General features: G+C 41.1%; 1 protein-coding gene across 1 annotated transcript; it reads left to right on the top strand.

The window, feature by feature from the left end:
- The first annotated feature begins 12,235 nt into the window (after positions 1-12,235).
- On the top strand, positions 12,236-15,409 carry LOC110492025 (tubulin alpha chain). The gene is made up of 4 exons (XM_021565982.2): positions 12,236-12,385; positions 13,765-13,987; positions 14,090-14,238; positions 14,343-15,409. Exons 1-4 carry the CDS (start codon positions 12,383-12,385, stop codon positions 15,321-15,323), a joined length of 1,356 nt encoding a protein of 451 aa, XP_021421657.1. The 5' UTR covers positions 12,236-12,382; the 3' UTR covers positions 15,324-15,409.

Raw genomic sequence — 15,409 nt, 5'->3', positions numbered from 1 at the left:
ACACAAACACTTTTACATTCATGGTTTGCTGCTGCTACTCTGTTCTTTATTTTACTCTTATTATTATTAATTATCAACGTCTAGTCACTTTACCCTGCCTTCATTTACATATCTACCTCAAATACCTTGCACCTCTGCACATGAATCTGGTAGTGGTACTCCCTGTATATAGCAACATGTTATTTTATTCCTATTTCATTTTATTTGTATTATTCTTTTTAAACTCTGCATCGTTGGCTCGTAAGCAAACATTTCACGGTAAAGTCTACACCAATCACTATGCAAATGTACACAGCAAAATCCATGGTGTACATTTAACTCTGAAAGAGTCCAACTGCACTGAAGTTAAAATAAGACATTTGAACGTGCTAAAGGTTTAACTCAGAAAATGTTCCCCCATTTAATTCTGAAAGTGTAAAATGTACACTATTTTTAGTGAACATATGAGTGTTAAAATAACACTTTTGAAAGTGTTGATGATTTATCTCTGTTGCAGTGAAGTTGATTAAACAGCATGATCATTACACAGGTGCACCTTGTACAATAAAAGGCCACTCTAAAATGTGCAGTTTTGTCAATGCTACAGATGTCTCAAGTGTTGAGGGGGCGCGCAAACGCCATGCTGACTACAGGAATGTCCACCAGAGCTGTTGCCAAATTGTTGAATGTTAATGTCTCTACCATAAGCCACCTCCAACATCATTTTAGAGAATTTGACAGTACGTCCAACAGGCCTCACAACCGCAAACTAAGTATATCATCGCAAGCCCAGGACCTCATCATCTGGCTTACCTGCAGGTTTGTCTGAGACCAGCTACCCAGACAGCTGATGAAACTGAGGAGTACAGTGCCTTGCGAAAGTATTCGGCCCCCTTGAACTTTTAGACCTTTTGCCACATTTCAGGCTTCAAACATAAAGATATAAAACTGTATTTTTTTGTGAAGAATCAACAACAAGTGGGACACAATCATGAAGTGGAATGACATTTATTGGATATTTCAAACTTTTTTAACAAATCAAAAACTGAAAAATTGGGCGTGCAAAATTATTCAGCCCCCTTAAGTTAATACTTTGTAGCGCCACCTTTTGCTGCGATTACAGCTGTAAGTCGCTTGGGGTATGTCTCTATCAGTTTTGCACATCGAGAGACTGACATTTTTTCCCATTCCTCCTTGCAAAACAGCTCGAGCTCAGTGAGGTTGGATGGAGAGCATTTGTGAACAGCAGTTTTCAGTTCTTTCCACAGATTCTCGATTGGATTCAGGTCTGGACTTTGACTTGGCCATTCTAACACCTGGATATGTTTATTTTTGAACCATTCCATTGTAGATTTTGCTTTATGTTTTGGATCGTCGTCTTGTTGGAAGACAAATCTCCGTCCCAGTCTCAGGTCTTTTGCAGACTCCATCAGGTTTTCTTCCAGAATGGTCCTGTATTTGGCTCCATCCATCTTCCCATCAATTTGAACCATCTTCCCTGTCCCTGCTGAAGAAAAGCAGGCCCAAACCATGATGCTGCCACCACCATGTTTGACAGTGGGGATGGTGTGTTCAGCTGTGTTGCTTTTACGCCAAACATAACGTTTTGCATTGTTGCCAAAAAGTTCAATTTTAGTTTCATCTGACCAGAGCACCTTCTTCCACATGTTTGGTGTGTCTCCCAGGTGGCTTGTGGCAAACTTTAAACGACACTTTTTATGGATATCTTTAAGAAATGGCTTTCTTCTTGCCACTCTTCCATAAAGGCCAGATTTGTGCAATATATGACTGATTGTTGTCCTATGGACAGAGTCTCCCACCTCAGCTGTAGATCTCTGCAGTTCATCCAGAGTGATCATGGGCCTCTTGGCTGCATCTCTGATCAGTCTTCTCCTTGTATGAGCTGAAAGTTTAGAGGGACGGCCAGGTCTTGGTAGATTTGCAGTGGTCTGATACTCCTTCCATTTCAATATTATCGCTTGCACAGTGCTCCTTGGGATGTTTAAAGCTTGGGAAATCTTTTTGTATCCAAATCCGGCTTTAAACTTCTTCACAACAGTATCTCGGACCTGCCTGGTGTGTTCCTTGTTCTTCATGATGCTCTCTGCGCTTTTAACGGACCTCTGAGACTATCACAGTGCAGGTGCATTTATACGGAGACTTGATTACACACAGGTGGATTGTATTTATCATCATTAGTCATTTAGGACAACATTGGATCATTCAGAGATCCTCACTGAACTTCTGGAGAGAGTTTGCTGCACTGAAAGTAAAGGGGCTGAATAATTTTGCACGCCCAATTTTTCAGTTTTTGATTTGTTAAAAAAGTTTGAAATATCCAATAAATGTCGTTCCACTTCATGATTGTGTCCCACTTGTTGTTGATTCTTCACAAAAAAATACAGTTTTATATCTTTATGTTTGAAGCCTGAAATGTGGCAAAAGGTCGCAAAGTTCAAGGGGGCCGAATACTTTCGCAAGGCACTGTATTTCTGTCTTTAATAAAGCCCTTTTCTGGGGATAGATTTATTCTGATTTGCTGGGGCCTGGCTCCCCAGTGCGTGGGCCTATGCCGTCACAGGATCACCCATGGTTGGGCCCTGTCCAGTCATGTGAAATCCATATATTAAGGCATATTGAATTCATTTCAATTGACTAATTTCCTTATATTCCTTGTAACTGATCAAAACATGTTACAATTGTTGCATTTACATATTTTTTCAGTATATAATCACAGATATTAAAAACAATCCCCAAAGAATCTAACTGCTGTAGAGCATGCTGGGAAATATGATAATGACGGGTGTGGTTTTGATGGGACTGTTTTACTCTCCACAGTGTAAAACAATAACTCTAGCTATTAACAACAACACTGGGGGTTATTTTACACCACTGAGTGTTAATTTCACTCTTACAGAGTGGAGTTTATTCCTGAGTCAATGTTATCAAATGAAATGTTATACTGAAAAATCAACACTGGCCAAATTGCTGTGTAGCCTGTCATTACAGCCATACATTTGTAATTACTTTTTTCATTTTCAAAACGCAAGAGAGGCGAAAGAAATAAACTGTTTTACACCTGCATTTGGAGCTGAAAGTCATTCATGTTAGGGATATATCATGTCACTTCTCTGGAGTCCAGAGCAAACAAAATTATTTGATCTACTTCTAGTGGAGTTTGCAGAATCAGATCAAAAGCATGTTCTGTCTGCAGCTTGCATTCACTTTGGAGGCCATCCTACCTACAGAGTGCTCATTGCCAGCCGGGTAGCCCTGTTCCTCCTCACAATTATCATAATAATTTGCCCAAATATGTTACATCTTCATTCCATAATATTGGAGGTAGTGCGATGTTACAGCTGCTTGTCTTCAAAAGTTTGGACACACATACTCATTAAAGAGTTTTTCTTTATTTTTACTATTTTCTACATTGTAGAATAATAATGTACACAGCAAAACTATGAAATAACAGATTATGGAATCATGTAATAACCAAAAAAGTGTTAAACAAATCTAGATAGATTTTATATTTGAGATTCTTCAAAGTAGCCACTCTTTGCATTGATGACAGCTTTGCACACTTTTAAAATTCTCTCAACCAACATCACCTGGAATGCTTTTCCAACATTCTTGAAGGAGTTCCAACATAAGCTGAGCACTTGTTGGCACTTGTTGGCTGTTCTCTGTGGTCCATCTCAATTGGGTTGAGGTCGGGTGATTGTTGAGGCCAGGTCATCTGATGCAGCACTCCACCACTCTACTTGGTCAAATAGCCCGTACACAGCCGGGAGGTGTGTTTTGGGTCATTGTCCTGTTGAAAAACAAATGATAGTCCCACTAAACCAGATGGGATGGTGTATCGCTGTAGAATTATGTGGTAACCATGCTGGTTAAATGTGCCTTGAATTCTAAATAAATCAACCACAGTGTCACCAGCAAAGCACCCCCACACCATCACACCTCCTCCTCCATTCTTCACCGTGGGAACCACACATGCAGAGATGATCCTACTCTGCATCTCACAGAGGTGGTTGGAACCAAAAATCTCAAATTTGGACTCATCAGAACAAAGGAAAGATTTCTACCAGTCTAATGTCTATTGCTCGTGTTTCTTGGCCCAAGTAATTCTCTTCTTTTTATTGTTGTCCTTTAGTGTTTTTTTTTGCAGCAATTCGACCATGAAGGCCTGATTCGCTCAGTCTCCTCTGAACAGTTGATGTTGAGATGTGTCTGTTACTTATTTGGGCTGCAATTTCTGAGGCTGTTATCTCTAACAAACTTATTTTCTGCAGCAGAGGTAACTCTGAGTCTTCCTTTCCTGTGACAGTCCTCATGAGAGCCAGTTCCATCATAGATCTTGATGGGTTTTTTGACTGCAGTTGAGGAAACTTCCAAAAAGTAACATTTAAGAAGGCACACCTGTTAATTGAAATGCATTCCAGGTGACTGTCATCAAGACAAAGGGTGGCTGGCTACTTTGAAGATTCTATAAAATACAAAATACGTTTTGATTTGTTTAACACTTTTTTGGTTACTACATGATTCCATATGTGTTATTTCATAGTTTTGATGTCTTCACTATTATTCTACAATGTAGAAAATAGTCAAAATAAAGAAAAACCCTTGAAGGAGTAGGTGTGTCCAAACTTTTGACTGGTACTGTATTTCCAGTTGCCACCCAAACTAGGCCTATCTGAACTATTAAACTGTTAAGTCTGTTCTGGCAAAGATGAGTCAGTAGCAGATTGACAAACTGTATTTTATATGGATGAATAATGTAGACCTCCTCTGTTATTGACAGGCAAAACTGGTGGATTTGAAACAAGTTCCTTCTGGTCACTAACCTGGATATGTGTGCCCACCTTTGTGCAGCAATGCTGATGACTGGTCATTGGTAAACAATCAACAACTGCAACTTTTTGTTTCTGAAGAATATTTCAGATTTTAATGGAGACGTGCGGGCAATGGGTTCAGACCATCAAGGACAAAAATTGTATGCCAAAAAAAAAAAAAATTGGGAGGGAAATTATAGGCTATCACCACTGAAAAGGGCATTTTGGAGACGGGCAAAGGGGCATGTGCTCTGCACCGATTAAACCAATATTTTTTTACTAATTGACTGACTTGGTTCAATTATTTGAATTCTATTTCTTTCTTTTTTTCTGTGAGCTCGATGCGCACATTGTTGAGTTTATCTGTAGATAAGACAGATCAAACCCGAACTGTGCAATGTAGTAGGGAGTTGTAGTTTCCAACAGGCCAATATTCTACATACAGTCATTTATCGCAGAAAACGTGGCAATTAACTGCAATGACCATCATTTATTGCGTGCCTACTTCTCAGTCTGTGTTTCTTTTACTCCTGTTATGTAAAAGTGACAGAAAAATGCGTGCTTGAGGGATAGAGAACAAATGCTTCAAGAGGTATCTTTACCTGAAAATACATGATTTAAGTGATTGGTAATTGGTATTCAGCAGTAGTTGTATTTAGTCAGACAGCATTGGCAGCAGCTCGATAGAGATGAGATGATGACTTGGAATTAAATAATAAAGTAATCAAATAAAACAGATGTAATATACATAACAATTTAAATATTTTATTAAAGTAAAGTAATGTGAATAAATTATGGTTAATAAGTTATAAGCACTACCATCAATGGATTTTTATGTGCTGTTACAGCATTCAATCCACATAACGCATAGTGCATTTAATGTCAAAAATATCGAACCGACTTCAGAAAACACTAATTGTTTAGCACTACTGCACTACTGCCCTATTGGTGCACGTGCTTGTAGGCCTACATTACTGACGAGTGACGATGACTATGCATTGCAAACATTCGCGAACTGGTACAGTCAGTGGCGACCCGTCACTCAGGGCAGGTAGGGCAGAGCCCCACCTGTTTTGAGTCCCACCTGCCAAGCTAAAAATAATAATAATATATATACACACTTCCTATTTTGCAACAAAGCCTCCTTCACTCATGCTGCCAAACATACCCTCGTAAAACGGACTATCCTACCGATCCTTGACTTCGGCGATGTCATTTACAAAATAGCCTCCAACACTCTACTCAGCAAATTGGATGTAGTCTCTCACAGTGCCATTTGTTTTGTCACTAAAGCCCCATATACTACCCACCACTGCGACCTGTATGCTCTCGTTGGAAGGCCCTCGCTACATATCCGTCGCCAAACCCACTGGCTCCAGGTCATCTATAAGTCTTTGCTAGGTAAAGCCCCACCTTATATCAGCTCACTGGTCACCATAGCAACTCCCAGTCATAGCACACGCTCCAGCAGGTATATTTCACTGGTCATCCCCAAAGCCAACACCTACTTTAGCCGCCTTTCCTTCCAGTTCTCTTCTGCCAATGACTGGAACGAATTGTAAAAGTCACTGAAGCTGGAGACTTAGATATCCCTCACTAACTATAAGCATCAGCTGTCAGAGCAGCTTACCGATCACTGCACCTGTACACAGCCCATCTGTAAATAGCCCACCCAATTACCTCATCCCCATGTTATTTTTTTGCTCTTTTGCACCCCAGTATCTCTACTTGAACATCATCATCTGCACATCTTTCACTCCAGTGTTAATACTAAATTGTAATTATATCTCCACTATGGCCTATTTATTGCCTTACCTCCCTAATCTTACTACATTTGCACACACTGTACATAGATTTTTCTATTGTGTTATTGACTGTACGTCTGTTTATCCCATGTGTAACTCTGTGTTGTTGTTTTTGTTGCACTGTTTGCTTTATCTTGGCCAGGTCGCAGTTGTAAATGAGAACTTGTTCTCTACTGGCCTACCTGGTTAAATAAAGGTGAAATAAAAAAGTGTTGCCCTGACGACTATGTCTGCTTTAATGCTATTGGGCAAGTCATGGTAAATCTGTCCAGTAAAGAACACCCTGCTTTTCACATTGGATAAACGAGACCATCGTCATTAAGCACCCACCTAGAACCCCACCCATTGTGCAATGTCAATTCTGCATTACTCTGAAATGTTTTGCCACAAATTGATTCATTGCAATAACTGACCACTAAAAAAAATGTCTATTTAGCATATCCCTGATTTTAGTAATGGAATTTTCATTTCGTTTTTATCACTTCATTTAACAGTATTTAGAAATAATTATGTTTCAGCTCAGTCCTGACCTAATTTGAGTTTTTTAATCTATATAGGTCAAATGTATATTCTGCATATGATATAAAAATGCTTTGAAGATGTTTGCGCCAAAGCCTGCTTCATTCATATTGATCAGCAGAAAAATGCATGACAGTCAGATACAATGTTACACTCCATTTGTCAACCTAACCTAGTTACTGTCTCACCACCTCCAAGCTGCTTCAAAGAAACCCATACAATCGATAGGCCTAGCTCTATAGAGCACACAATATAAACCCTGTGGCAAAAGTGTAATCTATTCTATAGAGCACACAATATAAACCCTGTGGCAAAAGTGTAATCTATTCTACATTCATTCTTGTGATTAGTTCAACCTTGCAGAATGAAGGCCCTCCCATCCACTGAGAGAGATCCCCCTATGATCCACTGTTATTATCATTGATTGTTTAACTAATAGTCAAATGTATGACCCCAAAAAAACATCTGGGTCAGAGGGTTTAGACCCTTACTGTCATGCGGAGCGGAACAGGTGAAATCAAGAGCAGACTCAGACGAGGAGACTGGGATGAGGTAACCATGGTATTTATTGAAACACGGGAGGGGGAAGATTGAGTGCAGGTCAGGGGAAGCTTGGGCGGGTTGCAGGAAACCAGATGCGGAGGCTGAGGGTGAGGCGAGAGGTGTTGGGAGGTCCGGAGGGGAATCCAAGGGAGCGTAAAATGAGGAATCCAGGACAGAGTAGCAGGACTGATGAGAAGTTGGACTGGAGACAGGGACCAGAGTCAGAGCAGGCAGAACTATAGCGGAGAGGAAAACAGCATCAGGCAAGGGAAACCAGGAACAAACAGCTGGAAACATGGACAGACTGAGCAGAGATTACAATCTGGCAGTGTGGAGGTGGCAGGACTGAGTATTTGTAGTCTTGACTATGGAACAGATTGCAGCTGGTGGGGATCTGCTCTGACTCGAGCACACCTGTCTCTGCCCACACAATCACACACACACACGCACACACGCACACACACACACACACACACACACACACACACACACACACACACACACACACACACACACACACACACACACACACACACAGGAGTGGCGGCTGGTCAAGGCGACACAGGATGAGCACTAGAGGGCGTGACAGGACTAGATGTGACGTTTTCTTATTTAAGGTTGCTGCCTCTATCATCGGCAAGCCTATATCTGACCTTTTTAATCTGTCTCTCCTCTCTGGGGAGGTTCCCATTGCTTTGAAGGCAGCCATGGTTCGTTCTTTATTTAAAGGTGAGATCGAGCTGATCCTAACTGTTATAGGCCTATTTCTATTTTGCCCTGTTGGTCAAAGTGTTGGAAAAACCTGTCAATAATCAACTGACACTGCTTTCTTGGTGTCTATAGTATTATCTCTGGTATGCAATCTGGTTTCCGCTCAGGTTATGGATGTGTCACTGCAACCTTAAAGGTCCTCAATGATGTCCCCATTGCCCTTGATTCTAAGCAATGTTGCGCTGCTATTTTTATTGACTTGGCCAAAGCTTTTGATACGGTAGACCATTCCATTCTTGTGGGCTGTCTCTGAGGGGTCTTTGGCCTGGTTTGCTAACTATCTCTCTCAAAGAGTGCATTGTATAAAGTCAGAAAATCTGCTATCTCAGCCACTGCCTGTCACCAAGGGTGTACCCCACGCCTTTCTCAATTTACATCAACAACATAGCTCAGGCAGTAGGAAGCTCTCTCATCCATTTATATGCAGATGATACAGTCTTATACTCAGCTGGCCCCTCCCGGGTTTAAACTCTCTACAACAAAGCTTTCTTTCTTAGTGTCCAACAAGCTTTCTCTGCCCTCAACCTTATTCTGAACACCTCCAAAACAAAGGTCATGTGATTTGGTAAGAAGTATGCCTCTCTCTCCATGGAAGTGATTACTATCTCTGAGGGTTTAGAGCTTGAGGTACTCACCTCATACAAGTACTTGGGAGTATGGCTAGACGGTACACTGTCCTCACTCCCCCCTATCTGAGATATCTACTGCAGCCGTCATCCTTCACATACAACACCCGTTCTGCCAGTCACATTCTGTTAAAGGTCCCCAAAGCGCACACATCCTTGGGTCGCTCGTCTTTTCAGTTTGCTGCAGCAAACACTCAAACTGGACAGTTTTATCTCAGTCTCTTCATTCAAAGACACAATCATGGACACTCTTACTGACAGTTGTGGCTGCTTTGCGTGATTTATTGTTGTCTCTACCTTCTTGCCCTTTGTGCTGTTGTCTGTGCCCAATAATGTCTGTATCCTGTTTTGTGCTGCTACCATGTTGTGTTGCTACCATGTTGTTGTCATGTTGTGTTGCTACCATGCTGTGTTATTATGTGTTGCTGCTGTGCTACGTTGTTATCTTAAGTCTCTCTTTATGTAGTGTTGTGTTGTCTCTCTTGTCTGATGTGTGTTTTGTCCAATATTTTTTTTTAAATTTATAATTAATTTATTTAAAAAATGCATCCTCCCGCAGTAGGCCGTCGTTGTAATAAGAATTTGTTCTTAACTGACTTGCCTAGTTAAGAAAGGTTATATAAAATCAAACAAATAAAATGTAGGCCAGGTACAAGTGTCATTGTGATTATTATTTGTATTCATTTCAAGATATTCTGTTGCTTGTTTTAATATTTATGGTCAGTCGCAGCCTGACCACATTCAGTTATAAAAGCACTGTTCAATATGGGTGCCTTCATCAACATGGGTAGACTTAAATAGCTGATATTATTGATCAAATGTTTGACTGCACCAACTAAACTTGAATTGGTGGTTGTTGTAGAACTACTGTCTGTGCTGCTGATAATAGAGGCCCAATGACTCAAGCCTAGATCTAGGACAGGGAGCAACAGACACCCAACCCTCAAGCCCCCATCCTCCCTTGGTCCATCCGTTGCTAGGTGATGAATAACGGGGTTGCTTGGTTACAGGCCAAGTATCCACATAAACCGTCTTTATCTGTTGGTCACATGACCAAGCTTGAATAGCAGCAGCAGTAAAAAAGGAGTAGGACACAGCTGCCCCGGTGGGGGATGTGACTGAGGCTTCCCTCCAAGTCCAAGTTCCTTGTTTTTCTTTTCTCTTATACTAAGGTATAGAGGACACAGTTAAAACCTCCTTTCTCTATCTATGGTAGGATGAGCTGGGGAAGAACAAACTGTGGTGGAAAGAATTGTGATAAGGATGGGTGAAACCTTAACTTTTAACAAACAAATGCCAAACAATGCATGTGGTAAGGCAGTTTAAACGAACCTTTTGAGGCATTGCTATGGCTTCATGATTTGTTTGGATAAGGGGGAAAAAATGTCCATAAAAAATAATTGTATGTCATTCAACATGCAGCAGCGAAGTGGAAAGGCTCAGGGGCAACCCTGGTTGCTAACCACATGGGACTCAATGGCAACTATACACTATCCCCATAGGGTTATAAATTATATCCCCATTATCTGCTCCAGAAGTCACTGAGAGAAGAGCACTAGAAAAACACAACGTTGTTTATCATGAAAACGTCTATTTTTATCACCTCTATAAAAAAAAAGCTATTTAAGATTTATGCCCTACAGTGGAATATGTTTTTTAAGCATGAACGGCAATAAGAAGTAAGCCACAGATACTGTAGACATGGCTGTTGATTTCAAAATCCACTTTTGAAAGCTTTTATCATAATCACAAAGTCCTTAAAGCTTTAATATGTTCACAGAGATAACCAGTATAGGCCAACAACTGCTTTTGGACTACATTGGAAAACCATGAGTGCGATCCATAGATTCCATAGTGGACCACTCCCAACCAGCTGCTCTTTAACTTCAGGGCTCCTTGTCTGTCATCTGTTGCGGTGTGGGAATTGTATAGGCATGAGACCACACGTCTTGTCCGCTCCTTCTACAGTGGACCTAAATCACACTCACACTTTACTGTATTAACACACAATTGACATTCATCTTTGTTTCTTGGTAGCTTACCCAGTGAGCAAAACTGGTAAAAAATATGTGATTTCAACCCGTTTTTCTGTTCAAATGAAGTCTTTTCAACCAGTTTTGCTCACAGGGTATATTTAGAATATTCCAAAATAAAGCTCTAAAGACAAACTAATTGCTTGTTTCAGATACTTTTGAGTGGATTTTACAGAGGGGCTGTATCAAAGCAATTATTCACTTTACAGAATTTTTGTTGTTTTTGTATGATTTCACCTTTATTTAACTAGGCAAGTCGGTTAAGAACTTACAATGACTACCAGACAAAATCCAGCACTCAGGATAGTCTGACAATGCAGGCTTTTCAACCCTGGGTTGTTGTGTAAATCCTTCAGGACAGTCTGTGTGGTGATGCAGACTTATCAGGGAACTCAGACCTGAGCCCTTGAAATCAATACATGTTTGGCCATTATGGCTATATTCAATTGGATAGATAGCAGAAAGAAAAAACGCTTCCATAACAACGAATACACTCAGGCCAGCCCAGTGCATTCAGGATCAAGACACGGTGATCACGTGGCTAGCCCAGAGAATATAGGACAAAGAGGGAGGAGAGATAGGAGGAGAAAAATAGGCTTCAGCAGCATCATTGGACCACTGGCTCAGCTTCAGTGAGATTAGCGTCCTTCCCCTATTCTGTCATTTTAAATTATTTATCTGGTACTGTTCCCCAAAAGGACGTTGGACATAAATCTATATATAACCATAATTTAAGATGTGGGTATGTGTTTTAGGTTGTCCTATAGTGATAGATTGGAAGATTTCTTTGAGCATTCTGACCTTCAGTAACTTCCAACACTCCCATTGATTTGCAGTCAATAATCCTAATGCTAAAACTGTCCCTACACCTAAATATGGGATTGCTCAATCTCAAGTGTATTCGTGATAAGATGCATTTTTAATTGGGGTGAACTATATATTCGAAAAGCGTGACACAGGACATAGGGTCAATTCACTACCTTTTCCATTCCCTGAATTACATACCATTTAATAATTATCATAATGGACAACTCGAAAAAATATACAATTAGCATAAAAGCTTCGTTTTAAAAATGTCATTTTCACACTCATATAGGCGAATTACACAACGCACACTGCCTGTGCATAAATCTGGAAGCGCCGCCCCTCTACATCAGCAGTTGTTGCGTCGACCCTGACGGACAGAGAATACACTTATTCATTCAGACACAAATAGGGATCTCTCTGCGTATTGCTTTGTGTTTTCCCTTATTGTTCGATCCTCCTTAGAAAACATGGTAAGTCATGTTGTTTTTTTCAGCAATAATAAGCCTGAAATAATTACGTTTTTGATGTTTTCTAATGAGAATTTATACAATTATGAGACAATATTACACCCTAATTGTGGCTATCTATATGGGTCGATTCTTATTGTCTCGGACAATGAATTCTGGATTGGGGGGATTTTGAGCATTTTCGTGCAGAATATTTGTTTAGACTGCGTTAGCGTTTGGAAATGGTATTGCATGCTATTTCGGTTTAATACAAGGGTATTACATAAATTGGCATGGCAGTGGAATGAAAGAACAAGGGCACTATATTTTGCATGCAGAAGTTATGCTAGCTATTGAAAACATGAATTATACAATGTTCATCATAGGCAGCAACATTTATTTATCCAGGAAATTGATTTAAAATGGTAATAAAATGGGATTATATTCTCACTGTCATTCATTGTGTTGCTAGGTGTGGGAGGGCAGACTGGGTGGGGACAGAAGGGGAATATATGTCTCTCTTCTGTAACAAATGTCTAACATTATGTCTAGTTTAACCCTGAAAATAAACCTATTCCTCTCCAGATGCCAGCTGCATTTTAATTCCTTAGTGATGTAATATGACTTTCTTGTCAGTTTAATAATGGTCATATGTTCATAGATGGCAAGATTCCTCTGCTATTGGTCTTTATTTATACTGTTCTTCAGTTTACATGTAGACTACCCAGTCTTCCACTAGGTGGTGTTTTTGGCAAGTGTACATTTTTGTCAAATGTACTGTAATTCTGCTACATTAAAACCTCTTAAAGGATCGGCCCAGTTAAAAAAAAAATCGCCTAAAATTATATACCCAAATCTAACTGCCTGTAGCTCAGGACCTGAAGCAAAGATGTGAATATAATGTAGGAGAATTTAACACATTATATCTGGTAAAAGATAATACTAAGAGAAAACAGCGTTTAATTTTTTTTGCACCATCATCTTTGAAATGCAAGAGAAAGGCCATAATGAATTACTCTAACCCAGGCGCAATTTAGACTTTGGCCACTAGATGGTTTTAATCTGATCCAATGTACTATTGCATATATGTTCAAACTGTTGTATCAAGACTGCCCAAATGTGCCTAATTGGTTTATTTATACATTTTCAAGTTCATAATTGTGCACTCTCCTCAAACAATGGCATGGTATTCTTTCACTGGAATAGCTACTGTAAATTGGACAGTGCAGTTAGAGTAACAAGTATTTAAGCTTTCTGCCCTTATCAGATATGTCTATGTCCTGGAAATTGTTTTTGCTTCTTACAACCTCATGCTAATCACATTAGCCTACATTAGCTTAACCATCCCGAGGATGGGACACCGATCCTGTAGAGGATTAAGTATTTTTCCATTTATTTTCCAGCGTGAGTGTATCTCTGTCCATGTGGGTCAGGCTGGAGTCCAGATTGGCAATGCCTGCTGGGAGCTCTACTGCCTGGAACATGGGATCCAGCCTGACGGACAGATGCCCAGTGACAAGACCATCGGAGGAGGAGACGACTCCTTCAACACCTTCTTTAGTGAGACTGGGGCTGGAAAGCATGTCCCCAGGGCTGTGTTTGTAGACCTGGAGCCCACAGTCATAGGTAAGCTTCCTGGTTCTCATTCAATTGAAATAAAGTTATGTCAAAAAGGATTTCCTCTGCTTTCTTGAGCTCCTTAATGAGCTGTTCATTTTCTCTCCTCAGATGAGGTGCGCACTGGGACCTACCGCCAGTTATTCCATCCTGAACAGCTCATCACTGGCAAAGAGGATGCTGCCAACAACTACGCCCGTGGACACTACACTATTGGCAAAGAGATCATTGACCTGGTGTTGGACAGGATCCGCAAACTGGTGGCTATCTCAGAATGAATGAATTACATATTTGATCAACTATCTGATCAGAATGTGGAAATCTGTTGTCCTCCTTTTATTGACATATTTCTCTTTCTCCTCAGGCTGACCAGTGTACAGGCCTTCAGGGCTTCCTGGTTTTCCACAGCTTTGGAGGTGGCACCGGCTCTGGTTTCACCTCTCTGCTGATGGAGCGCCTGTCTGTTGACTACGGCAAGAAGTCCAAGCTGGAGTTCTCCATCTATCCAGCTCCCCAGGTGTCCACAGCTGTGGTGGAACCTTACAACTCCATCCTGACCACCCACACCACCCTAGAGCACTCTGACTGTGCTTTCATGGTGGATAATGAGGCTATATATGACATCTGTCGTAGGAACCTCGACATTGATCGTCCCACCTACACCAACCTCAACAGGCTCATTAGCCAGATTGTTTCCTCCATTACTGCTTCCCTTCGATTCGATGGTGCCCTCAATGTTGATCTGACAGAATTCCAGACCAACTTGGTGCCCTATCCACGTATTCATTTTCCTCTGGCTACCTATGCCCCAGTCATCTCTGCAGAGAAGGCTTACCATGAGCAGCTCTCTGTCTCTGAGATCACCAATGCCTGCTTTGAGCCGGCCAATCAGATGGTGAAATGTGACCCTCGCCACGGCAAGTATATGGCTTGTTGCCTTCTGTTCCGTGGTGATGTGGTGCCCAAAGATGTCAATGCTGCTATTGCCACCATCAAGACCAAACGTTCTATTCAGTTTGTTGACTGGTGCCCAACTGGTTTCAAGGTTGGCATCAACTATCAGCCTCCCACTGTAGTCCCTGGTGGAGACCTGGCCAAAGTCCAGAGGGCTGTGTGCATGCTGAGCAACACCACTGCTGTGGCAGAGGCCTGGGCTCGTCTTGACCACAAGTTTGACCTGATGTACGCCAAACGTGCCTTTGTGCACTGGTATGTGGGTGAGGGCATGGAGGAGGGAGAGTTCTCTGAAGCCAGAGAGGACATGGCAGCCCTGGAGAAGGATTACGAGGAGGTAGGGGTCGACTCCATTGAGGGGGAGGGAGAGGAGGAGGGAGAGGAGTATTGAAATGTCCCTGCAGGCAAGACATTGTCGAACATTGTTACTGTTGCATGATCTGATTATGATACCTAATAAAATATTTAATTAAATTA

This window comes from Oncorhynchus mykiss, chromosome 16, assembly GCF_013265735.2.
Source record: "Oncorhynchus mykiss isolate Arlee chromosome 16, USDA_OmykA_1.1, whole genome shotgun sequence".
In the NCBI taxonomy this organism is placed as follows: Eukaryota; Metazoa; Chordata; class Actinopteri; order Salmoniformes; family Salmonidae; genus Oncorhynchus; species Oncorhynchus mykiss.
Note: the sequence above shows the minus strand (reverse complement) of the source record. Positions and strands in the feature narration are given on the sequence as shown.

Excerpts from the sequence above, each read along its gene's own strand:
- LOC110492025 (XM_021565982.2), top strand. Across the intron at positions 13,988-14,089 it reads CCTGGAGCCCACAGTCATAG|ATGAGGTGCGCACTGGGACC; the intron begins GTAAGCTTCCTG and ends TTCTCTCCTCAG. Across the intron at positions 14,239-14,342 it reads TGGACAGGATCCGCAAACTG|GCTGACCAGTGTACAGGCCT; the intron begins GTGGCTATCTCA and ends CTTTCTCCTCAG.